This window comes from Salmo salar, chromosome ssa12, assembly GCF_905237065.1.
Source record: "Salmo salar chromosome ssa12, Ssal_v3.1, whole genome shotgun sequence".
Taxonomy (NCBI): Eukaryota; Metazoa; Chordata; class Actinopteri; order Salmoniformes; family Salmonidae; genus Salmo; species Salmo salar.
In genome coordinates this window covers 53381894-53408427 of record NC_059453.1, presented here as the reverse complement: position 1 = coordinate 53408427, position 26534 = coordinate 53381894, and the positions used below count along the sequence as shown (strand labels likewise).

At 42.1% G+C, this 26534-nt stretch overlaps 3 protein-coding genes across 3 annotated transcripts in view; 1 reads left to right on the top strand and 2 right to left on the bottom strand.

Annotated features, from left to right (window-relative positions):
• Positions 1-26534, top strand: part of tmem43 (transmembrane protein 43) — a 41475-nt gene that overhangs the window by 7571 nt on the left and 7370 nt on the right. The window contains 3 exon segments of the mRNA NM_001173744.1: positions 49-837; positions 3067-3171; positions 3445-3559. Of these exon segments, the coding sequence (NP_001167215.1) occupies positions 49-251 (203 nt within the window). The 3' untranslated portion in view covers positions 252-837; positions 3067-3171; positions 3445-3559.
• LOC106565140 (transforming protein RhoA) lies at positions 1109-7018 on the bottom strand. Its single transcript, XM_014131927.2, has 5 exons — positions 6868-7018; positions 5511-5668; positions 5051-5171; positions 3376-3506; positions 1109-1773 (listed from the first exon to the last, which is right to left on the bottom strand). Exons 2-5 carry the CDS (start codon positions 5664-5666, stop codon positions 1600-1602), a joined length of 582 nt encoding a protein of 193 aa, XP_013987402.1. The 5' UTR covers positions 5667-5668; positions 6868-7018; the 3' UTR covers positions 1109-1599.
• Positions 10346-14975, bottom strand: LOC106565139 (cytokine-inducible SH2-containing protein). Its single transcript, XM_014131925.2, has 3 exons — positions 14402-14975; positions 11743-11912; positions 10346-11171 (listed from the first exon to the last, which is right to left on the bottom strand). The coding sequence occupies exons 2-3, from the start codon at positions 11858-11860 to the stop codon at positions 10702-10704; spliced, it is 588 nt and encodes a 195-aa protein (XP_013987400.1). The 5' UTR covers positions 11861-11912; positions 14402-14975; the 3' UTR covers positions 10346-10701.

The window sequence follows — 26534 nt, the reverse complement described above, 5'->3', positions numbered from 1 at the left end:
TGTATGCATGTCAGTGTCTCTTAACACGTGTATTTTGTTGTTATCCAGTGGATTGGGTCCCTATTCTTAGAGAGCTGATCAGCGTGGGGCTGAAGCTCTTCGCCCTGTGTATTTCCTGCTCCCTCTCCCTGCTCACCATCGCCTCTGGCTGGATCTTCTACCGCCCCCTAGTGGCTGTGGGGCTGATCGCCATGGCTGTGATTCCAGTCGTCATCGCCCGCTCTCGCGCCCCGGCCAAGAAACACCAATGATGTTAAACGTTTTGAACTGAACGAGCCTCGTCATCAGCTCTCCAATCCTTGCAGAACAATCAGTTGAGATCCATTGTCTTGTCACCTCACTTGACCAAATAGTCCCTTAGCTCAATGACAGACCCCTCAGGAATTTAGATAATGTGGTCAAGCTAAGAAAAGTGCAGAACAATGTTACATAAGACAAATCCATTTGCACATATTGAAACAATATCATTCAACAAGTTTAGCAATAACACCAAAGACTTTAGAAGGGATATTTAAGCATGTAAGGCATTTGATTGTATACACCTTAGTACCGCTTATGAATGAGTGTATGTTACAAAATGTTAAATAAAACGTGCGTTAAGTTGTCCACCCTCTGTGCTGAAAAGTTAGTATGGGCAGATAATGTAAGCACAGCTCATTGTTCTTGCGACGCAGACAATGAAGTGACCTTAAATCAATACCTAGCCACCTTTTTCAAGATGCTCAGACCTTGTGGCGTAACGGTTAAGCTGTTGCCTTGAGTCGCTGGATCCGGGCTACCACCTGAATTTGCTACATTGGTGTCAGAAGTAGGATGGTGCCTGTGAGGCATGTACAGGTAAGGGACTTGGTGTAAGGTCATGATCTCCTGAAGGAAGGGGTAATTTAGTACCCTTAACCTAACGCCTAGTGGCCTCACAGGTTCGGAATCTTTTGGCATAATTCGCTGGACCTGGGTTCGAGTCCTGATGGAGACTTACCCCCCCCCCGAATTCGCTACAATACCTTCCACTCACTATAGTCTCAATTTAGCTTCTTACAAATATAAATTTCTAGTTATCTATCATCCTGTTCCAATTCTTAAAGGTATTTATTACAAAGACACCACATTTCCGTGTGCATATGAATAGATGCACATAGGGCTTTATGAAGCACATTTATTTCAAAAATGTTATGCCTGTATGTGCATAACAAACACAAAATGATCAAGCCTTTGGATCAGTGTATGGGCACCCCACCCTGATTGGCTATGGAGACATTCCTCAGTTCAGTGGGTGGGGCTCAAGCACTTAATTGGCAGGTATGACAACAGTAAGTCCCCTGGCTGACCACTTTAGTTGCATGGCAGTACAGGTTCACAAAGGAAGTGTTGATATGGCAGATTCACTCATGTACAAAAAAATAATAAAAATCTAAGCTTTTCCATGACCCCATTATTGAATACTGACAAAAACATGACTAACTTTAAGACAAATTAAAAGCATTACACCTTTAGTAAAAACTGGTGAGCACAGTCTTTAGGGGCAGAGGGGGAATAGATCTAATTTCTTCAGGCGTTCCCCTTGCCCCCAGTAGGAGGCAGAGTCCCTCACACCTCCCCTTACAGTAGGAGGCATTTATTTCTTGGCTTCCCCCGCCGGGCCTGTAGCGCTGCCCTGGTGGCCATCTCAAACACTTCCCTCACACCATCCTTGGTCTTTGCAGAGCACTCCATGTAGCCGAAGGCACTGATCCGGTTCGCCATGTCACGTCCCTCCTCTGGCTTCACAGGCTCCTGTGGGGTGGGGGAGAATTAGGCGTGTGTAAGTGTTTGGGGTCCTGATAATGTAGGAAAACATTGTCCTAAAAAAAAGTAGTAAAACAATTACTTTTCTAAAAATTCAGGACTTTGTCCTTAATGTTTAAATTCTATTTTAAACTTAAAGCTACATGTAATTTCTTGGGCGACCTGACCAAATTCATATAGAAATGTGAGTCTAAGAAGCGATAGATCTGTTCTGTGTGCGCTACTTCTATGCTTCCCGGTCTGAAGTTTCATTTTTGCTTCTTACACCAGCTTCAAACAGTCTGCTTTTCAATTCATCCCAAAGGTGTTCGATGGGGTTGAGGTCAGGGCTCTGTATGGACCTTGCTTTGTGCATGGGGCATTGTCACGAGAAACAGGAAAGGGCCTTCCCCAAACTTGCCACAAAGCTAGAAGCACAGAATAGTCTAAAATGTAATTGTATGCTGTAGCGTTACAATTTCCCTTCACTGGAACTAAGGGGGCTAGCCTGAGCCATGGAAAACAGCCCCAGACCATTATTCCTCCTCCACCAACTTTACAGTTGGCACTATGCATTCGGGCAGGTAGCGTTCTCCTAGCATCCGCCAAACCTAGATTCGTCTGTCGGACTGCCAGATGAAGCGTGTGATTCGTCGCTCCAGAGTCCAATGGCAGCAAGCTTTGCATCACTCCAGCCGACGCTTGGCATTGCGCATTGGTGAGCTTAGGCTTGTGTGTGCCTGCTCGGCCATGGAAACCCATTTAATTTAGCTCATAACTAACAGTTATTTTGCTGACGATACTTCCAGAGGCAGTTTTACTCGGTAGTTAGTGTTGCAACCGAGGACAGCAGACTTTTACGTGCTTCAGCACACGGTGTTGCCGTTTTGTGAGCTTGTGTGGCCTACCACTTCACAGCTGAGCCGATGTTGCTCTTAGACGATTCCACTTCACAATAACAGCACTTACAGTTAAACGGGGCAGCTCTAGCAGGGCAGAAATTTGACAAACTGACTTGTTGGAAAGGTGGCATCCCATGACAGTGCCATGTTGAAAGTCACTGAGCTCTTCAGTATGGCCATTCTACTGCCAATGTTTGTCTATGGAGATTGCATGCCTGTGTGCTCGATTTTATACACCTGTCAGCAACAGGTGTGACTGAAATGATCGAATCCACTAATTTAAAGGGGTGTCCACATACTTTTGAATATATAGTGTATATGTGATTGTATACAAATTCAAGCAAGGTTTGAAATTATTATGCTTTAGTCAAATATATATTTTTGGTCTTTTTGTTGTCAGTTTAGTCTACAAATTATTTGAAATGATGTTCCGGTCCCCTGACCATCCGCTCAAGAAAAGATAGGCTTGCAGCTGAATCTATTTGATGATCCCTACACAACTAAGGTGAGTTTTCATCTTCTCACTTTTCTTAGAATTGTTCTCAACAGTCAATATAACCTACAGGTGAAATTTTGCTGTTATGCACAATGGCAACATGGTCTGGGTAAAGGCGCGACCGTTTTCTAGAAGTCAGGCTTTTTTTCGGGCTCGGGATAGGTCGGACCGGATTTGAATTTAAGCCTGTAGTGTGTGTGTGACTGACTGTACCTGCTTCATCTTGGCTAGCTCTCTGCGGGTGTGCTCGTCGTTACGCAGGTCCTTTTTGTTGCCCACTAGGATGATGGGAACGTTGGGACAGAAGTGTTTGACCTCTGGAGTCCATTTCTCTGGGATGTTTTCTACACAGGAGAGAAGGGCAGAAATCAAGAGAATACTAATCAAGGCTGTCCAGGTACAATTCCTCGTGTGTGTGTGCCAGCCATCCAATTCTGTCAAAGCTCTGTCACCAAAACAAGGGCCCGTGTCACAAAATAGAATCTGTATGCATGTGTATATACAGTTGAAGTCAGAAGTTTACATACAAGTTTTAATGATTCCAACCTAAGTGTTTTTCAACCACTCCACAAATTTCTTGTTAACAAACTATAGTTTTGGCAAGTCGGTTAGGACATCTACTTTGTGCATTAAGTCATTTTTCCAACAATTGTTTACAGACAGATTATTTCACTTAATCACAATTCCAGTGGGTCAGAAGTTTACATACACTAAATTGACTGCCTTTAAACAGCTTGATAAATTCCAGAATATTGTGTTATGGCTTTAGAAGCTTTTGATAGGCAAATTTACATCATTTGAGTCAATTGGAGGTGTACCTGTGGATGTATTTCAAGGCCGACCTTCAAACACAGTACCTCTTTGCTTGATATCATGGGAATATCAAAAGAAATCAGCCAAGATTCAGAAAAAAAATGGTAGACCTCCACAAGTCTGGTTTATCCTTGGGTGCAATTTCCAAACGCCTGAAGGTACCAAGTTCATCTGTACAAACAATAGTATGCAAGTATAAACACCATGGGACCAAGTACCCGTCAGGAAGGAGATGCATTCTGTCTCCTAGAGATGAACGTACTTTTGGTGCGAAAAATGCGAATCAATCCCAGAACAACAGCAAAGGACCTTGTGAAAATGCTTGAGGAAACAGGTACAAAAGTATCTATATCCACAGTAAAACGAGTCCTATATCGACATAACCTGAAAGGCCGCTCAGCAAGGAAGCCACTGCTCCAAAACCTCCATTAAAAAAAGCCAGACCACGGTTTGCAACTGCACATGGGGACAAAGATCGTACTTTTTGGAGAAATGTCCGCTGGTCTGATGAAACAAAAATAGAACCGTTTGGCCATAATGACCATCGTTATGTTTGGAGGAAAAAGAGGGAAGCTTGCAAGCTGAAGAACACCATCCCAACCGTGAAGCACAGGGGTGGCAGCATCATGTTGTGGGGGTGCTTTGCTGCAGGAGAGACTGGTGCTCTTCACAAAATAGGTGGCATCATGAGGAAGTTAAATTAGGTGGATATAGTGAAGCAACATCTCAAGACATCAGTCAGGAAGTTAAAGCTTGGTCGCAAATGGGTCTTCCAAAATGGACAATGACCCCAGGCATACTTCCAAAGTTGTGGCAAAATGGCTTAAGGACAACAAAGTTGAGGTATTGGAGTGGCCATCAAAGCCCTGACCTCAATCCTATAGAACATTTGTGGGCAGAACTGAAAAAGCGTGATCCTAACTGACCTAAGACAGGGAATTTTTACTAGGATTAAATGTCAGGAATTGTGAAAAACTGAGTTTAAATGTATTTGGCTAAGGTGTATGTAAACTTCCGACTTCAACTGTATCTGCACAGATGTAGGTGTCTGCGTGTTGCAGCATTAAATACTCACCCAAACTGTCAGGGCTATCGATGGAGAAGCACATAAGGATGACATCTGTATCTGGGTAAGATAGGGGGCGGAGCCTATCATAGTCCTCCTGGCCTGCTGTATCCCATAGTGCCAACTCAACCTGCCATAGGATTTCAAGAGACATCAGCCAACTGTGCCCAACTTCCCAGTTACAGCTGATACAGTGTACGTGACCTACTTGGAAAGGCATGATGCCGAATGGCCAACCTAACATTTCATTATTGATGGAGTCAGCAATATGACATCATTACACAGCAGGGCAACGTCCTGCATTGAGAAATCAAATGACTATCTGCCAACGCTGTCTGCCACTATTGGCAATGTATGCAAGCCTCGAGGGAGGATGCAAATTGGGATGAGGCAATGGCAGTGTTGGCAGATTTGAATTCTGTTGACTGTCCTCCAGGTTGAAAAAACAAAGGGAGGGGACTTTTTTCACCTGTTTGCTGTCGACCTCAATGTCAGCGACATAGTTCTCGAAGACAGTGGGCACGTAGACCTCGGGGAACTGGTCTTTACTGAAGACGATGAGCAGACACGTCTTACCACATGCGCCATCTCCCACTATGACCAGCTTCTTTCGGATGGCTGCCATGACTGGACAAATGATAGAGAACATTGAGAGACGGGCATAAATTCATTGCAGGTCACAAAGAGTTGGAGCATGGATGGTACTGACAACAGATGTTGTCAAGTCCTGCATGGGCCACATATTACGTAGTTCAGGGGTCTCCAACCCTGTTCCTGGAGAGCTAACCTCCCGTAGGTTTTTGCCCCAACCCCAGTTGTAACTAACCTGATTCAGCTTATCAACCAGCTAATTATTAGGATCAGTTGTGCTAGATTAGGGTTGGAGTGAAAACCTACAGGACAGTAGATCTCCAGGAACAGGGTTTGAGAGCCCTGCAGTTAATAATTAGGATGTTGTTGTTAGATGTAGCAAATGGTGGAACTGTCCTTTGAAAGGAAATCCTTGTTAAAAGCCTAGCTCTATCACTTCAAAAATAAGAAGCTTTTTAAAAAATGTATTGACTAATTCATATGATCGGAAAACTCCTGCAGGATTTGTGAACCCTGAAACCAAGCCATAGTTGTGTCTTGTCATGAAACCACTAAGGGAACATGTCAGTCATAGAATATTATTTCAATTTAGCCAGAACACAAGACTCAGATCAAGATGTCTCGATTGTGCATATTTGCATGACAATCAGAACAACATTAGCTAGCTAACACAGCTAAAGTAACGGAGTGGGCTGTTAATCGTCATAACTCATTATCTTATCTTAACGTGACGTTAGTAGCTAGCTATCTACCCCCTGACTAGTAAACTACTTTGAATTAGTTAACTAACGTTAGTTTGATTTGCCACAATATGGTGATGAATTCTGCTAGACAACCAACAAATGGTTGTTAACGTACCCAGCTAGCTAACAGCTAGATAGTTAGTTAGCTAAACTAGCACAATACAAAATTAAAGTTGCTAACGTTAAATAGGTATAGCTAGCTGGTCAACAAATGTGTGATGAATAATTTCTGCGGTCCATATCTGATATTACAGGGCACGAATACCACGTAAACAACAGAACGAACTATTTGAATCAGGTAATTAAAAATAACTGATTTGCTAACATTAAGCTAGCAAGCCATTTGAGGCGGAAGTGATGGGGTGGCTAGCTGGCAATATTGCAGCTAGAGGAAAATAAATGTAGATACCGGATTAACTAGCTAGCTTTTAATGCGGTTCTATTACTGCAATATTGGTTTATGAGTCATGTTGGTTAGATAATTAGCCTTACCTGACCAATATGTAGCTAGATTGTTGTTTTCTGGATAATGTCTCGGCCTCACTCTTGACTTGCTAGCTCTGTCCCAACCTAATTTGAGGGGGCGCACTGAAACAGACACCTATGTGAAGCTAGCCACAATAAGGATTAGCCACAATAGTGGAATTTGCAGGTTGCCTTTAAAATAAAAGTTCCTCATTGAAAGTGATACAAATGGATACAAATATTTGAATCATGCCATATTTGGACTAGGTCATGCTAAACAAGTTTGGAATGTTTTATAAGTTCAACAAAAGACAATAGTTAATTTGACAACAACAAATGAGTTGAAATCACACTGTGGATGTATTAGACTTCCAAATTGCATTGGGGGCATACTTACATTTCACTATACAGCCTTACGTATGGATCTTGGGTTCATGAAATGGGGTATCAGCCCACTCAATGACACCCACAAAAAAACAACTGTGAAGAGTTTTTACAAATATTAGCGCTGTAGCACTTGTGGGACTTTAACTGTGGGAATTCACTTCACTATTCAGCACGTGTACGTATTAAACATTCATATTGCAATGTACAGTCGTGGCCAAAAGTTTTGAGAATGACACAAATATTAATATTCACAAAGTCTGCTGCCTCAGTTTGTATGATGGCTATTTGCATATACTCCAGAATGTTATGAAGAGTGATCAGATTAATTGCAAAGTACCTCTTTGCCATGCAAATTAACTGAATCACAAAAAAAAACATTTCCACTGCATTTCAGCCCTGCCCCAAAAGGACCAGCTGACATCATGTCAGTGATTCTCTCATTAACAGAGGTGTGACTGTTGATGAGGACAAAGCTGGAGATCACTCTGTCATGCTGATTGAGTTTGAATAACAGACTGGAAGCTTCAAAAGGAGGGTGGTGCTTGGAATCATTGTTCTTCCTCTGTCGCCCATGGTTACCTGCAAGGAAACACGTGCCGTCATCATTGCTTTGCACAAAAAAGGCTTCACAGGCAAGGATATTGCTGCCAGTAAAATTGCACCTAAATCAACCATTTATCGGATCATCAAGAACTTCAAGGAGAGCAGTTCCATTGTTGTGAAGAAGGCTTCAGGGCGCCCAAGAAAGTCCAGCAAGCACCAGGACCATCTCCTAAAATTGATTCAGCTTGCTCAGGTGTGGCAGCAGGCAGGTGTGAGTGCATCTGCACGCACAGTGAGGCGAAGACTTTTGGAGGATGGCCTGGTGTCAAGAAGGTCAGCAAAGAAGCCACTTCTCTCCAGGAAAAACATCAGGGACAGACTGATATTCTGAAAAAGGTACAGGGATTAGACTGCTCAGGACTGGGGTAAAGTCATTTTCTCTGATGAATCCCCTTTCCGATTGTTTGGGGCATCCGGAAAAAAGCTTGTCCGGAGAAGACAAGGTGAGTGCTACCATCAGTCCTGTGTCATGCCAACAGTAAAGCATCCTGAGACCAGTCAAGTGAGTCGGCTCACTCACAGTTTTGCCTAAGAACACAGTCATGAATAAAGAATGGTACCAACACATCCCCCGAGAGCAACTTTTCCCAACCATCCAGGAACAGTTTGGTGACAAACAATGCCTTTTTAGCATGATGGAGCACCTTGCCATAAGGCAAAAGTGATAACTAAGTGGCTCGGGGAACAAAACATCGATATTTTGGGTCCATGGCCAGGAAACTCCCGAGACCTTAATCCCATTGAGAACTTGTGGTCAATCCTCAAGAGGCGGGTGGACAAACAAAAACCCACAAATTCTGACAATCTCCAAGCATTGATTATGCAAGAATGGGCTGCCATCAGTCAGGATGTGGCCCAGAAGTTAATTGACAGCATGCCAGGGTAGATTGCAGAGGTCTTGAAAAAGAAGGGTCAACACAGCAAATATTGACTCTTTGCATCAACTTCATGTAATTGTCAATAAAAGCCTTTGACACTTATGAAATGCTTGTAATTATACTTCAGTATTCCATAGTAGCATCTGACAAAAATATCTAAAGACACTGAAGCAGCAAACTTTGTGAAAATTAATATGCGTGGCATTCTCAAAACTTTTGGCCACAACTGTACAGCCTGTGGGAAATCACCTCCCCAGTCAACCACATTAAGCTTACTAGTCAACCTACTATGCATATTAGACTTTCATATTGCACTGTACTGTCACTGAGTAGACTGATACCACATTTCAGTGATCCACAATCTGTAGGTAAGGCTATAAAGTGCAATATGAATGTCCAATACACATAGTAGGTTGACTGGTAAGATTAACGTGGCTCATTTCACAGTGGTTTCAGAGTCCCGCAATATGAGCTTCGACACTAATATTGGTTTAAACTCTGCACAGTTGTGTTCTGTGGGTGTCACTGAGTAGACTGATACCACATAGGTAAGTCTGTACAGTGAAATGTAACTATGCCCCCAATTCTGAAGTGGAATACATTCACAGTGCGATTTCAACTGAATTGTACTTTTTTGTCAAATTAACTAATTGCTGTTTTTTTGTTGAATTTATATAACATAATTCCTACTTTTTTTCCTTATCTAGGCCAAATATGGCATGATTCCACTATTTGTATCCATTTGTATTACTTTCAATTAGCGATTTTTATTTTGAAGGCGAACCGCATATTCCACTATTGTGGCTAAGCCTTATTGTGTCTAGCTTTACATAGGCGAAACAGACCAACGAGGAAGAGGGAGCAGGGCGGGTGCTAGAAAAAGCTTTGATGGGAAAGAGTCGGACAGAAATGATTGGGTACAGTCAGGGTTTCCTCCCTCGCTGTAGAAACGGACTGAAACCACACAGTTCAGAACCTACGCCAGGGGTGCCCGTGCCCCATTGTTTAGACTGCAATATGTGTGTTTTTTTGTTGTCACAAAATAGACTTATGCCGGATTCATGTGCTAGTAGTCGGAACTATGAAACTCAAATTTCCGACTTGATAACTGGATGAACGCGGCACGTAAAGTTGACAAAATAGCCAGCCTGACTCTAATGCTTCACAATGCTGTGTGTGTGTGCGCGCAGGTTACTGTTCATGAGCGTATGTGTTTGTGTGTTTGTGTTTGTATGCGCGTCTGTTTGTATGTGTGTGAGTACACCCCATCCTCTGTTGGTGTATTAATAACCATGGCTCTGGCTCTAATCCTGATAAGAGATGTTCTAAGCATTGCTTAAATCCACTTCACGGAAACCACCTCAGGCATAACGTGTCCGTGGAAATGCTCCCAGCATTGCGCTCAATGCTAATCATTTGGCCATGTGAGTGTTTTATGAAACCTGTTGTGTTTCATTTTCATCAGCATTCTTCCATCTGTGAACGATAATATTGCGTACTGCAGCAAGGTGTTGGTTTTATTATTGCACTATATATAATTCCTGGTAGAGTAATTACTCCCTTTCTCAGGTTACTGCTACCTTCTATACGTCTGTATAGATTATGGGTTAGACAAGATGAACAAGAGACATCTTTTATTACATTTTTTTACTATAAAATATATTTATTTGCATTAATTGACAAATAACCCATATAATGTAATTCTTATAAAATCCTTGACAAAATATTAAGGTAAACAGTATAAATGTTTTATAAAAATGTCATTTTACGAGTCTGGTTCATGTGTGTCTGTATGAGAAGCCCAAGGCCCAGTGAGACGTGTATAGTTCTACTCTTCCCAGACAACACTGCACTTTGCTTCCCATGGTGCCACTGTCCGGCTGAGCTGAGGCCATTTCTGACCCTATAAGCAAAAGGTAATAACCTGGGAGGTCGCTAGTGCTGCTGTGTGCCCTTCCTTGGGCAGGGATGGTTGCCAGATTACCATCCTACTTCATACCTGGAAGGGGTAGTCCTGGAGGTAGCGCACTAGTGGGCATGGCAGGGGCAGCTGGTCCGGACAGACAGTGTGGTGGTTGATGGTGAGGCGGGTAAGGTGCTGGAGGGAGGGGAAGGCCTGGGGTAGGGGACGCAGCAGCTTGAGCAGTACTGCATTGCCCTTCACTGCGGGCTGGGGCGGCCTGGGTTTGGCTTTAGGTTGAGGAGGGTCCTCCACGTAATGCTGTACAAGGCTGCAGACATCAGGGAAGGACAGCAAGTGAGGGGGGCCTGGAGAGCTGGAGTCCAGCCGGAAGCGACCCCCGATGTACTCTATGCGTACATTGGTGGGGCCAAAGGCCGTCTTCACTGACAGGGTCAGCATGTAGAGGGGGTGGCTGCTATCGCGTACCAGGAAGGTTCCCGCTGACATCTTCAGGAGAGCGTCTCGAGCCTCACTGGCTGAAATAGACCCCCAGTACCAACCTGGAGACAGAAACAGACCCACATGTTACTACACATGACTACTGTGTTGTAAATCATCTTACAACATCTACACAGACTTTAACACTGACACACACACAATGGGGGTGGGGGGGCATGGATTAAAAGCGGTGTGTTAAGAGACTGAAAAACAGCTTCTATCTCAAGGCCATCAGACTGTTAATTAGCCATCACTTGCACATAGATGCTACTGCCTATATACATAGACTAGAAATCACTGGCCACTTTAAGAAACGGAACACTACTCACTTTAATAATGTTTACATATCTTGCATTACTCATCTCATATGTATATACTGTATTCTATACTATTCTACTGTATCTTAGTCTATGCCGCTCTGACATTGCTCGTCCATATATTTATATATTCTTAATTACATTATTCTACTTAGATTTGTGTATTGGGAATATGTTGTGAAATTGTTAGATATTACTTGTTAGATATTACTGCACTGTCGGAGTTAGAAATACAAGCATTTTGCTACACCCGCAATAACATCTGCTAAACACGTGTATGTGACCAATAACATTTGATTTGATTTACTAGGCCTACCTGAGTTCTGCAGGTACTGGAAGGTGTTGGTTATGCAGCAGAGGTCCTCTGTAGAGTCGTAGAGAGGGGCCGCTGGATTCTGACATGACCCTCCTCTCTCACCATGATCCTGCTGCATGCTGCTCGTAGTCCTGGCAATGATATCCGAAGGTGGCCCTGGCGACAGAGCCCTGAGGGTGAGGAAAGGATTGTCCATTTAGTGCATGGATTGGATAGGCTATAACACAGTAGTTACTATGGAGACAGAAAAATATGTCATAGGCGTGGAAAAATGGTTGTGAATTCCACCCCACAATGTTGGCAAATAAGATAAGTAGTGGGAGGGGAGAGATTGCTCATGTAGCTTGCTTTTTGTTTGATGTTTATGGAAATAAAAAGCTTGAGCTGGCGGACACCCAGAGAAAATCACGACTGATGAAAATCAGTGAATATCAGACTACAAAAACAGTCTTTCAAGACTTGGCAAATGGGGGTATATGAACCACAGGAGATCGGTGGCACCTTAATTGGGGAGAACGGGCTCATGGTAATGTCTTGAGCGGAATCAGTGGAATAGTATTAAATACATCAAACATATGGTTTCTATGTGTTTGATGCCATTCCATTCGCTCCGTTCCAGCCATTATTATAAGCCGTCCTCCCTCAGCAGCCTCCACTGATATGAACCCATAGGAGGCACTTTGTTAAACGGTCAGACAGGGTGCACGAAGGCACTGATGCTGCCGTTACATAAAATGTGGCGAATGTTATGTATGTAAATCTGTCAGGAATCTGTAGCCTAATGAAGATTCTTTCCTACTTTTAGTATCAACCATGACTTTCACTATCAACCATCATAGCCGGGGGAAGTACGGGTGCTGAGGGTGCTGCAACACCCCATGATATATCTAAATAAAAATATTACTGGACAGGATTAGTACACTAGGCCTTTAGTACTTCTGTGTGAGTGGAGAAAAATACTTGTCAGCAGAGCAGAGAAAAATACTTGTCAGCTATCCCCCTCCCCTGGAGGTCTGGCCCCCCGGATAGCATATGGACACCTCATAAGAAAGATATGTTTAGATTGACAGGAAATTAGCTTCAACACTAAACCATTTTCTCTCAGCCTCATGGCAAAATGCATAGAATAGCAGGAAATTAGCTCAGAGATTCTTGAAAGTTGGGACAATCCTTGTCCGGCAGGGAAACCTTAATTCTATTGTTGAGAATAAATAAAATGGCATTATTTGAGCTTAAAATGTAGATTTATGGAGAATATTATAAGGGAAAATATATGTTTTTGGAATTTTCCAAATACTTTCCATATTATTTATGTTGACTCTACACCTGGAAATGCTCTACTCCGGAGCAAAGAATCCCATTTTCAAACTATCCAAAAAGTGTTTAAAATTGTAAAAACTGCCTAGAATGGATATTAATAACTGAAAAACGATCTTATGTAGTTTTTTGCAATAGTCCTCTGACTTTAAAGAATATTTCTCCCAAAACTGTGATTCCTAAAAGATGTCCAGAGATTTGGTCAACTCTGTCAGATTTATCTAAAATCCTAAATCAGGAATGAGCAGGGTCAGCTATACCATAAGGACCCCTTACTTATGTCCTCATTACACATAGTGCAAAAAAAGCACTCATGTAAAGTTCTCTACTTTTGATAGATTTAAACAAACAATATTAGAATCACCATGGTCTCAACTCTAAATTGTCCTGTATACCACTTGAATAAAGAAGAAAAAATACATTTCCATCAGATTTTTGTTGAAAGAGCTGATAGAATGGTTTAAGTTGGGAATTTTCAAATGAATAATTTTCCATATTTTACAAATGTTGGCAATGAACTTTTACATTTAGAGGGAAAAATATGTCTGTCATCAACTCCATCAGTGGTTTGTCAACTCTGTTATTGATGGAGTCAATATTTCTTTATCAATATTCTGAAAATAATATTTGTATCACTTTTCTGCAACATATGCTTAAAGAATTGAAGTATTTGCTGTGCTAGACCGGTGGGGTAATGTTTGCTTTATACATTTTGTTTTATGTTCTAAATCTAGAAGAAAAAAACATGCCAAAATACTAACAAAATTTGCCCTGGAGCATTAAATAGTGTTATAAAACAAAACAAAACATGTTTGGAGATTTGTATTACATATTTTAATGAATCTAATGTTAGAATTAAACAATCAAAAAATTACATTGTCCCGTCTTTCAAGAATCCCTGAGCTCTAAAACAGCAACATTTTCTCTCAGCCTCATGGCAAAATGTGTTTACTAGCATGAGATATATAAGGCTATGTAGGTCACAAGGTCAAATCCAAATTCTTGACCTGCAATCACTTCCATTCTGGATAAAAGGTCCATTAACATTCAAAGTTTCAGCTAAAACTACAGTCATAATGTGCCGACATTTTTCGATTAAAGGCCTAATTTCATCTTCGAATATAAAATCATATATATCATAAACACTTTAATAATTATCCTGGCTTTGTTACACTCCGTCTGATACAACGAATACGATCTTTGCTAATATTGAATTTTGATGTCAAAACTGAAGCTACATTTTCTCAGCACATTCAAAGTGTGAAATTAAAGTGAGCATATAGGGAGATAAAAACCATTATTACCTAGCCTAATAATTGTTCCAACAATACATTTTACTTACCTTTGAACACACAATCATAATGAAATTGAATCCAGTTGGAAAAATGTGATAGGCTATATAATTATTTAACAGATCCAGTGATTCTTAATTTGTAGGAACAGGCACTGAGTTCATGCTGTCATGGCGCCAATAATCCGACAAAAAATGTTTCTCATCAACTCAACAGACTATTCTGATATTTTGCCAAAACTAAAAAAAAACATAACTTCTTTTGGTGATAAGGAAATGTCTCAGTGTCAACCTTGGCAGAGATAGACAGGCTAGGTCCAACGCAGTGATCCACTCGCCAGACACAACTGTTCTATGTTTTATTCTACAGAAAGACGGTTAGAAAACGCCTCTCTTGTAAATTCAGTTTTGCGGGTTGACGGAAGTTCTAGGAATCTAATTCTAAGAATAGCTTTGTATTTCAGCGGCGGCGGTGGCAGGGGCCAATTTTGCCCACTCGGTTTCTCGGAACTGCGCGTATGAGCTGCGCTGCGTTTCGATTGGCTCCATAGTGCTCCATTTACTTCTCTGCCGCGCGACAGGGCTATGGAAGCGGCCCAGCTGGCTTCACAAGTAATGCGCAGCTGATGACTTCCAAGTAGAGGACTTTCCAGAAAAGCTGACTCAAATTGACTTTAGCCACTGACTGGGCCGCCCTTTTACAATGCTCCGCCCCCCTAATGTTCTATAGTAGGGATCATCAACTCAGTGTCAGCAAAGCCACTACATGACACTAAACAACACATGAATTGCACTATAATGGTGACAAACGGTGCCCACAAACTGTTAGAGCCTACATAAAGCTGTCCCAACAGCAGAGCTTTCTTTTCAGCACCATGGAGTGAATCCTTACCACTGCTACACCTGGCTATCAGCAGAGCCTTGTCTTGCAGTGAAACAGTTCATTCAGATTAATTTACTGCCATTTAAAAAACATACCTGATATGGTTAAACAAATGTGGTTTCTACTGACAATTGAGATGTACAAACTATGGCATAAGGGGACGACGAGCGGATGAGAGGCAATCCGTAATTTCGATTAAGACATTAATGAGCGAGCTAGGACGGAGATAGTCAATATAACTATTGGTTCAGCACTTTTGAAATGTACAGTGACAGCATTCAGAACATGGGCCGTTCTTACAGTATTCTCCCTGTAGTCAGAACCAAAGGATAAATAAAGGGGGCATACAGTGCATTCGAAAAATATTCAGACCTATAGATTTTATCAACATTTTGTTACATTACAGCCTTATTCTAAAATGGATTAAATCGTTTTTTCCCCTCATCAATCTACACAAAATACCCCATAATGACAAAGAAAAAACAGGTTTTTATACATTTTTGCAGATGCATTAAAAAGAACAACTGAAGTTATACATAAGTATTCAGAGCCTTTACTCAGTACTTTGTTGAAGCACCTTTGGCAGCAATTACAGCCTCGAGTCTTCTTGGGTATGACACTACAAGCTTGGCACACCTGTATTTGGGAAGTTTCTCCCATTCTTTTCTGCAGATCCTCTCAAGCTCTGTCAGGTTGGATGGGCAGCATCACTGCACAGCTATTTTCAGGTCTCTCTAGAGATGTTCGATCGGGTTCATGTCCGGGCTCTGGTTGGGCCACTCAAGGACATTCAGAGACTTGTCCCGAAGCCACTCCTGAGTTGTCTTGGCTGTGTGCTTAGGGTTGTTGTCCTGTTGGAAGGTGTACCTTTGCCCCAGTCTGAGGTCCTGAGCGCTCTGGAGCATGTTTTCATCAAGGATCTCTCTGTACTTTGCACCGTTCATCTTTCCCTCTATCCTGACTTGTCTCCCAGTGCCTGCCACTGAAAAACATCTCCACAGCATGATACTGCCACCACCATGCTTCACTGTACGTCCTCCAGACGTGACGCTTGGCCTTCAGGTCAAAGAGTTCAATCTTGGTTTCATCAAACCAGAGAATCTTGTTTCTCATGGTCTGAGAGTCTTTATGTGCCTTTTGGCAAACTCCAAGCTGGCTGTCCTATACCTTTTACTGAGGAGTGGCTTCTTCTGGCCACTCTACCATAAAAGCCTGATTGGTGGAGTGCTGCAGAGATAGTTGTCCTTCTGGAAGTTTCTCCCATCTCCACATAGGAACTCTGGACCTCTGTCAGAGTGACCATCGGGTTCTTTGTCATCTCCCTTCTTCCCCGATTGCTCAGTTTGACCGTGTGGCCAGCTCTCGGAAGAGTCTTGGTGGTTCCAAACTTCTTCCATTTAAGAATGATGGAGGCCACTGTGACCTTGCTGCAGAAATGTTTAGGTACCCTTCCTCAGATCTTTGCCTTGACACAATCCTGTCTCAGAACTCTATGGACCTCATGGCTTGGTTTTTGCTCTGACATGCACAGTCAAATGTTGGCCCTTATATAGACAGGTGTGTGCCTTTCCAAATCATGTCCAATCAATTGAATTTACCACAGGCAGACTCCAATCAAGTTCTAGAAACATCTCAAGGATGATCAATAGAAACAGGATGCCCCTGAGCTCAATTTCGAGTCTCATAGCAAAGGGTCTGAGTACTAATGTAAATAAGATATTTATGTTTTTATTTTTTATACATTTGCAAACATTTCAAAAAAACAGTTTTCACTTTGTCATGTTGAGGTATTGTGTGTAGATTGAAGAGGATTTTTATTTATTTCATCCATTTTAGAATAAGGCTGTAACGTAACAAAATGTGGATAAAATCAATGGGTCTGAATACTTTCTGAATGCACCGTTAATATATATTTTTGAGCTAAACAGGTGAGGCTCAAAACAGGTGGGGTTCAAAACAGGTGGGACTCTGCCTGAATGACGGGTCTCCACCGCATCAATTAGATTTCAGGCTGATTTTTTTTCTTGAGCGATCGTCAGCGGGCTGGGAACTTAATTACTAATAATTTGTAGACTGCAAACTGACCGCAAGAAGCCCAAACATATATATTATATTTGACTAAAACATAATCATTTCAAACCTTTCTGACATTTCTATACGACCACATACAGTACACTGAGTGTACAAAACATTAGGAACACCTGCTCTTTCCATGACATAGACTGACCAGGTGAAATCTATGATCGCGTATTGATGTCACTTGTTAAATCGACTTCAATCAGTGTAGATGAAGGGGAGGAGACAGGTTAAAGAAGGATTCTTAAGCCTTGAGACAATTGAGACATGGATTGTGTATGTGTGCCATTCAGAGAGTGAATGTGCAAGAGAAAAGTTTTAACTACGGGCCTTTGAACGGGGTATGGTAATAGGTGCCAGGCGCACCATTTTGAGTGTGTCAAGAACTGCAACGCTGCTGGGTTTTTCGTGCTCAACAGTTTCCCGTGTGTATCAAGAATGATCCACCAAAGGAGGACATCCAGCCAACTTAACACAACTGTGGGAAGTATTGGAGTCAACACAGGACTCTGTGGATTGGTCGGGCCAATTGAGGTAGTATGTACATGAATGTATAGTTAAAGTGACTATGCATATATGGTAAACAGAGAGTAGCAGCGGTGTAAAAGAGGGGTTGGGGGGTGCACACAATGCAAATAGTCTGGGTAGCCATTTGATTACCTGTTCAGGAGTCTTATGGCTTGGGGGTAAAAACTGTTGAGAAGCCTTTTTGTCCTAAACTTGGCACTCCGGTACTGCTAGCCATGCGGTAGAAGAGAGAACAGTCTATGACTCCGCCTGGTGTAGAGGTCCTGGATGGCAGGCAGCTTAGCCCCAGTGATGTACTGGGCAGTTCGCACTACCCTCTGTAGTGCCTTGCGGTCGGAGGCCGAGCAATTGCCGTACCAGGCAGTGATGCAACCAGTCAGGATGCTCTCGATGTTGCAGCTGTAGAACCTTTTGAGGGTCTGAGGACCCATGCCAAATTTTTTAGTTTCCTGAGGGGGAATAGGCTTTGTCGTGCCCTCTTCACGACTGTCTTGGTGTGTTTGGACCATTATAGTTTGTTGGTGATGTGGACACCAAGGAACTTGAAGCTCTCAACGTACTCCACTACAGCCCTGTCTATGAGAATGGTGCTCGGTCTTCCTTTTCCTGTAGTCCACAATCATCTCCTTAGTCTTGGTCACGTTGAGGGAAAGGTTGTTATTCTGGCACCACCTGGCCAGGTCTCTGACCTCCTCCCTATAGGCTGTCTCGTCGTTGTCGGTGATCAGGCCTACCACTGTTGTGTCGTCTGCAAACTTAATGATGGTGTTGGAGTCATGCCTGGCCATGCAGTCGTGGGTGAACAGGGAGTACAGGAGGGGACTGAGCACGCACCCCTGGGGGGCTCCAGTGTTGAGGATCAGCGTGGCAGATGTGTTGCTACCTACCCTCACCACCTTCATACCATAACCACTAACTGCAACACAGCCTACATCGTTGTCACCATATTAACGTTATAGTCAGCAAACTAGAACTCACACGTTAGTAAACCCACAAACCATTTTTTGGAAAGTTGAAGCTAATTTACCGCATTTCTATGTAATTAAACAACTTTAAAATGCTATTTGGAGAACAGCAAAAACAAGCAGAAATGAGCCCAGCCATTATCACCTTGGCTGTTGTCGGTTCATTCATCTCATTTGCTCTACAGACACATAGCCTATTAGCTTTACAATTATAATGTTATACCCCTGAAAGGGGCGAAATATGAGAAATGATTCACGCTGACACGTAGCATCAGCAACTGTTCAATCAGTTGTAATGATGAAATGGATAAAATCATCAACTCTTTACATAGATAGTTATTTTCTCAAATTACACAGTGTTCACATTTGTAATCCTAGGCATTAATAATCAAGCTCCGCACAAACAGACATCAACAGAGCACACAGATGATCGTATTATCACATTCACATGAATTATTGCAATATTTCTTACGATTCTGTATTACTATCAGTGATGTAGTGGTAAAAAAGTGAGTAATGAGTAAACTATAAACTCAAGTGGGCGATCAAGATAATTGTACAGGACACTGTACTGTCTACACTCGGTTTAAATCGATTTTAATCCGAACTAAAGTTTTGTTACTAAGGATTCCACAACGCAGTTAGCCTTTACGGCTGGGACTGCAAGTTTGTGTTCCTTTTTTTTTGTTGATGTGTGGATTCCGCGAGTGCTAGCTGGCTGTACTACAGACACCTGTCGTCGTCGTGGGAAAGACTCATTGTTATCTTTTCGTAAAACAACTGGTTGGAGTATAGAGCCAATCTGGATACCAAGCAGATCCTGAGGGAAATCGATGAGTACCAACAGCTTTACGCTATGGAGGAACAACATACTCCTTCGTGGAAAGATCTGACCACCTCACAAAATAACTTTAAACCAACAAAAAAAAGAAAAACAGATTCATCTACAGACACGGACGATTTACTTACCATTGAGGTAGAGGCTAGTGCTCTGGCTGGAATCCATGCAACAATGGAAAAGTTGTGTGAGGAGGTAGCAGGGCTGAGGGGGAGTTTAGAGTTCAGCCAGAGTGAAATTGTCAAGCTCCAAAGAGAAAACAAGACACTCACAGCCAAGGTAAAAATACATGATTCCAACATGGATTGTCTACTCAGGGAAAACAGGGTGATGAAGGAGACGCTACTAGACATACAAAGTCGTAGCATGCGTGAAAATCTATTTTTTTCTGTCATTCCTGAGGACGCATTCAATAATCCAGAGGGCGCGATCAGAGAATTCATAAAATCCGCATTGAAACTTCCTATAGAGACTGTAAACAAGGTGGCTTTCCACCGAGTATACAGACTTGGAGCTCGGAGCGACAAGACCAAGGGTCCCCAACCGATCATCGCAAAATTTGAACACTACCAACAAAAGGAGCTGATGAAAAGCAGAGGAAGGGAGCTTAAAGGGACCAAATTCGGTCTCAATGACCAATTTCCAAAGGAGATAAACAAACGTCGTAAGAGACTGTATCTGGTACAAAGACAACAAAGGATGGATGGTAGGCGTGCCTTTATCATTGTGGACAAACTCTTTATAGATGGACAGCTATTCCGAGACAGCTCCATAACACCATGGCTGTACTAAATTCTACAGGGACTTCAGGTTACGAAAAAAAAGAAGGTATGGGTACTGTTTAAAATATCTGAACATTATGAAGTGGATATGAACACACACGTACTCAACTACATGCTTGCTTACACATACGGACTTATACATACACACACACACACCTGATCTCGCTCTCTTCTCTCTCTCTCTCTTTCTCTATTTTCTCTTCTCTCCCTCTCTCTATTGTCGAGAACTGTTTTATAATTTAATGTGTTTATTGTTTGTCTATCTTTTTCCTGTATTTGTCTACAAGTTTATATATGTTTACAAAAAGCAAGGGTAAGATATCAAAATAGGGGCATTGGGGAATAATAACATATTGTACAGAATACATTTGTACTGTAGTAAAGCCGTCTCTAGAGTAATGCAAGGTCTATTTCATGATCATGTGAAACGTCAATTGCTATGGAAATGCTGGGATGTGTTTTTCAATTATGTTAAAGGTAATTATGATGCAACTATGATGGTGATACGATATGGATTACAATTATGAATATTAAGGCTACAGACATAGACACTCAAACATGCAAATTGGCAGAGTTATTATTTATTTGGACATCACACATTATAGTCTTACTCTTATACAGACATCATACACACTCTCATTATATAATATCCAATATCATACACATCAACCTACTCAGATTTGTTGCACACATCATTTGTCTCAATTTTCTAACATCTGTGGCATTGGCTCACAGGCAAACAGGCAAGGGTATAAAAACATTGCTAGAACCTATTTCTTAAATTCTAAATATCAGACATTTGAACGCACTAGTTTTGACTGTAATAATACCTCTGATGGCAGTAACTTTACAAGCACTAATTATGGTCAATTTAGACTGAGAACATTATCTAGTTATGGTAAGGGGTGAAATACGTATAGCCAGTTACAATTGTAACAGTTTGGCAGATTATAAAAAAAAGATCAGTCTTTACATGGCTAAAAGAAAAGGAATATAACATATAATGTTTACAGGAAACTCACTCTACATCCTTAGATGAAGTTGCGTGGAAAAGGGAATGGGGTGGTGAAATAATTTTCTGTCATGGACAAAGGAACTCAAAGGGTGTGATGATATCAATTAACAAAAATGTCGATCTGAATGTGCAAATAATCAGGAATGATTCGCAAGGAAGTTGGATCCTTTTGAATATGAAAGTGGACGAAAAAGAGATTTGGCTCATTAATCTATATGGTCCAAATCAGGATGATCCACACTTCTTTGAAAACATTTTATACCAATTTATTGAACTTACAGGCAACAAATGATCTAATCATTATGGTTGGAGACTATAAGACAGTGTTAAGTACCTCAATGGACTGTAAAAGTAATCACTCTACAAACTATCATCACCGTGCCCTTAAGGAAATCACAAATATTATGGACACATTAGGAATAGTGGATATTTGGAGACTAAAAAACCCCAACATAGTGAGATATACATGGAGGAGACTTAATCAAGCTAGTCGTCTTGACTACTTTCTTGTCTCTTTCTCTTGAATCAAAGGTTAAAAAAGTTTTAATAGGTGTCACGTCCTGGCCAGTAAAAGGGGTTATTTGTCATTGTAGTTGGTCAGGGCGTGGCAGGGGGTGTTTGTTTTGTGTGGTGTTTTGGGGGGGCATACGGGGAGTTGGGCTGAGTCGGGGGAGCCCTGACCTAACTTCCCGGGTGTACAGGGGAGAGCTGTGGAGCAAAGAGGAGCCAGTCAAGGAATCAAGCGAAGAGCTTGACGCGAGATTCCGGAGAGAGGTACTGGCGGAAAGGGCACGAAGGAGCACCTGTGCTTACTATGGGGAGCGGCGGAGCAAGCAAGCACCATGTTATGCGGAGATACGCACGGTATCGCCAGTGCGCAGCTACAGCCCGGTGCGCTTGGTGAAAGCTCCTCACAGGTGTCATGCTAGAGCCAGCATCGAGCCAGGACCGGTGATGCAAGTTGCAAGCATCAGACCGCCGGTGAGGGTTCATGGCCCAGTGTATCCTGTTCCTGCTCCTCGTACTCTTCCTCCAGTGCGTCTGCCCAGTCCAGTACGTCCTGTTCCTGCTCTCCGCACTAGCCTTGAGGTGCGTGTTACTAGTCTGGCGCCTCCAAAGCCAGTCCCACGCATCAGGTCTCCAGTGCGCCTGCCCAGCCCAGTACGTCCTGTTCCTGCTCCTCGCACTAGCCCTGTGGTGCGGGTTACTAGTCTGGCGCCTCCTAAGCCAGCCCCACGCATCAGGCCTCCAGTGCGCAGTCCCAGTCCAGAGCTTCCGGCGACAGTTCCCAGTCCAGAGCTTCCGGCGACAGTTCCCAGTCCAGAGCTTCCGGCGACAGTTCCCAGTCCAGAGCTTCCGGCGACAGTCCCCCGTCCAGAGCTTCCGGCGACAGTCCCCCGTCCAGAGCTTCCGGCGACAGTTCCCGGTCCAGAGCTTCCGGCGACAGTTCCCGGTCCAGAGCTTCCGGCGACAGTTCCCGGTCCAGAGCTTCCGGCGACAGTTCCCGGTCCAGAGCTTCCGGCGACAGTACCCCGTCCAGAGCTTCCGGCGACAGTTCCCTGTCCAGTGCTTCCGGCGACGTCCTACAGTCCGGAACCTGCAGAGACGTCTTACAGTCCGGAACCTGCAGAGACGGCCTACACTCCGGAACCTGCAGAGACGGCCTACACTCCGGAACCTGCAGAGACGGCCTACACTCCGGAACCTGCAGAGACGGCCTACACTCCGGAACCTGCAGAGACGGCCTACACTCCGGAACCTGCAGAGACGGCCTACACTCCGGAACCTGCAGAGACGGCCTACACTCCGGAACCTGCAGAGACGGCCCTCAGCCAGGGGCCTCCAGCGACGCCCCTCAGCCAGGGGCCTCCAGCGACGCTCCCCAGCCAGGGGCCTCCAGCGACGCCCCTCAGCCAGGGGTATCCAGCGACGCCCCTCCCTTCCCTCCCTTTAGGTTTGGGGTTGTTTTTGTGGGTTTTGTTTTGAGGTGCATTCAGTGTCTGCACCTTTGGGGGGGGGGTACTGTCACGTCCTGGCCAGTAAAAGGGGTTATTTGTCATTGTAGTTGGTCAGGGCGTGGCAGGGGGTGTTTGTTTTGTGTGGTTGGGTATTGTGGGTTTAGGTTCTAGTTTTCTTATTTCTATGTTTTTCTAGCTTTTCTAGTTCTATGTGAGTTTTGTCAATGACCTCCAATTAGAGGCAGCTGGTTGTTGTCTCTAATTGGAGGCCATATTTAGTTGTGTTTGTTTTCACTGGGTTTTGTGGGTGGTTGTTTCTAGTATAGTCTATGCACCTTACTGGACTGTTTTTCGTTGTTTGTTTTGTATTGATTAAGTGTTTTCTTTAATAAATAAGAGGATGAGCACTTTACCCGCTGCGTTTTGGTCCCCCTTCAACGACGAGTGTTACAATAGGAGACAGAATGCGATCGGATCATCATCTAATTGGCATTCACATAACTCTAGTAGATTTTCTACGTGGATGGGGATATTGGAAATTTAATCACAGGAGGACAACTTATTTTTAACTAAGACAAAATAATTTATAACAGAATTTTTCCAGTATAATATAGGTTCAGCAAATCCCCTTATTGTTTGGGATACCTTTAAATGTACCTTCAGGGGACATTCAATTCAATATTTGTCAATAATAAAAAAGCCGTTTCTGGCTAAAGAAACAAGACTAACAAGGGAAATCCATAAACTAATAGTGCAGGTAGATAGCAATAAAAAAATGATACTACAGAAATACAAAATAAGTTAGAGGAAAAACAAAAAGAACGTGAGGAACTTATTCAAGAACGATCTAATGTAATCTATTACAAAAATAAAGCAAACTGGATGGAATATGGAGAAAAATGCACAAAATTCTTCCTGAATCTCCAGTACAGGAACGCTAACAAAAAGAATTTGCACAAATTCGTTACTGAAGACGGAGTCATCTATGATTCTCTGAATGATATTTTAAAAGAGGAAGCTAATTATTTTAGGCAGATGTTCTCTTTTCCGTCTCATCCTCTCCCACTGAATGAAGATTACGGTAAGGAATTCTTTCCAAATAATATAAAAAATGGAAAATTAACAAATGTACAGAAAGATCAGTGCGAAGGCCAAATTACAGAGGAAGAACTTTTTGAGGCTATTAAATCCTTTCTGTCTGGAAAAACCCCAGGGCTTGATGGCATAACGGTAGAGGTATATCAAGTATTTTTTGATATACTAAAAGCTCCATTGTTAGATTGTTTTAACTACTCCTATAGAAATGGTAGTGTGTCAGGTACTCAGCAGGAAGGTCTGATTTCTCTATTATTAAAACAAGACCCAGATGGCAAATATAAAGACCCGGTCTATCTAAAAAACTGGAGGCCCCTTAAACTTCAATGTTGTCATGCAAAAATACTAGCAAAATGCATAGCACTCAGAATTAAAAGGGTTTTACCAGGTATTGTTCATCCTGATCAGACAGGTTTTTTTACATGGACGATACATTGGAGATAATATACGACAACTACTAGAAATAATAGAACATCATGAAACATATAAGAAGCCAGGAATGGTATTTATATCAGATTTTTGAAAAGGCATTTGATAAAGTAAGACTGGATTTTATTTATATTTTTATTTATAAATTCAATTTCGGTAATTCTCTTATGAAATGGGTAAAGATAATGTATAGCAACCACAGGTGTAAAATAGTAAATAACGGCTACTTCTCGGAGAGTTTTGAATTGTCAAGAGGAGATAAATAAGGGTGTCCACTGTCACCATATCTATTCGTTATGGTCATCGAAATGCTAGCTATTGAAATCAGATCCAATAACAACATTAGAAATCCAAGACTTAAAAACAAAGGTGTCCATGTATGCCGATGACTCAAGTTTTATGTTAAGTCCGCAAGCTAGATCCCTGCAATGTCTCATTAAAGATCTAGATAACTTTTCTGTACTCTCTGGACTAAAACCTAATTATGATAAGTGTACAATATTACGTATTGGATCCTTAAAAAATATAACTGTTACATTACCTTGCAGCTTACCTATAAAATGGGCTGATGGTGAAGTAGACATACTCGGTATTCATATCACAAAATAATTAAATAAGCTCTCCACAATGAATTTCAATAGAAAACTTGTAAAAATAAACAAGATCCTGCAACCATGGAGAGGTAAATACCTGTCTATTTATGGAAAAATTGCCCTGATTAACTCCTTAGACATATCTCAGTTTACTCACTTACTTATGGCGCTGCCTACTCCTGATGATTCGTTTTTCAAATCATATGAGCAAAAAATATTTTGCTTTATCTGGGACGCTAAATCAGACAAAATAAAATGAGCCTATATAATGAATATGAATTGGGTGGGTTGAGATGATTAAATATAAAAGCACTAAACCTCTCTCTAAAAGCTTCACTCATTCAAAAGTTTTATTTGAACCCTAAATGGTTCTCAAGTAGATTAATAAGAAAAGCTCATCCATTGTTAAAAATGGCCTTTTTGCCTTTGTGCAGATTGCCATGTCTCATTTTTGATTAATTGAAAATGATACTTTTTTCAAAGTATCTGTCTTTTTCAAACAAGCATTGCAGAGCTGGCTACAATTTCAATTTCACCCCCCTGAAAAGATAGAACAAATATTACAACAAATATTATGGCTGAACTCAAATGTGCTGGTTGATAAAATACCTGTATTTATGGGAAAGATGTTTGAAAAGGGTATTTTGTTCTTAAATGATATTGTAATGGTAGAGTTATGTCCTTCATGGAGTTATCAGACTTGTACGGGAAGGTCTGCTCAATCCAAGAGTACAACCAATTGATTACAGCATTGCCCCCAAAATGGAGGAGGCGGGTGGTAGCAGGAGGAGGTAGGGAAATGGTCTGTCTGCCCAATATAAAGGATCAAAACTGGCAGAGGAATAAAAATAGCATAAATAGGAAAGTATACCAGTTTCATTTGAGGACCAGGATGTTGACAACTGTGCCATACAGATTGCAAAATAGCTGGGAAGAGATTTTTGATGTACCGATTCCATGGTACAGGGTGTTTGAGTTGATATATAAAACAACGCAAGATTCAAGACTTTGTGCTTTTCAGC

Excerpts from the sequence above, each read along its gene's own strand:
- LOC106565140 (XM_014131927.2), bottom strand. The coding sequence starts at position 5,666 with ATGGCAGCCATCCGAAAGAAGCTGGTCATAGTGGGAGATGGCGCATGT. Across the intron at positions 5,172-5,510 it reads TTGAGGTCGACAGCAAACAG|GTTGAGTTGGCACTATGGGA; the intron begins GTGAAAAAAGTC and ends ATCCTATGGCAG. Across the intron at positions 1,774-3,375 it reads AGCTAGCCAAGATGAAGCAG|GAGCCTGTGAAGCCAGAGGA; the intron begins GTACAGTCAGTC and ends CCCACCCCACAG.
- LOC106565139 (XM_014131925.2), bottom strand. The coding sequence starts at position 11,860 with ATGCAGCAGGATCATGGTGAGAGAGGAGGGTCATGTCAGAATCCAGCG. Across the intron at positions 11,172-11,742 it reads CCAGTACCTGCAGAACTCAG|GTTGGTACTGGGGGTCTATT; the intron begins GTAGGCCTAGTA and ends TTCTGTCTCCAG.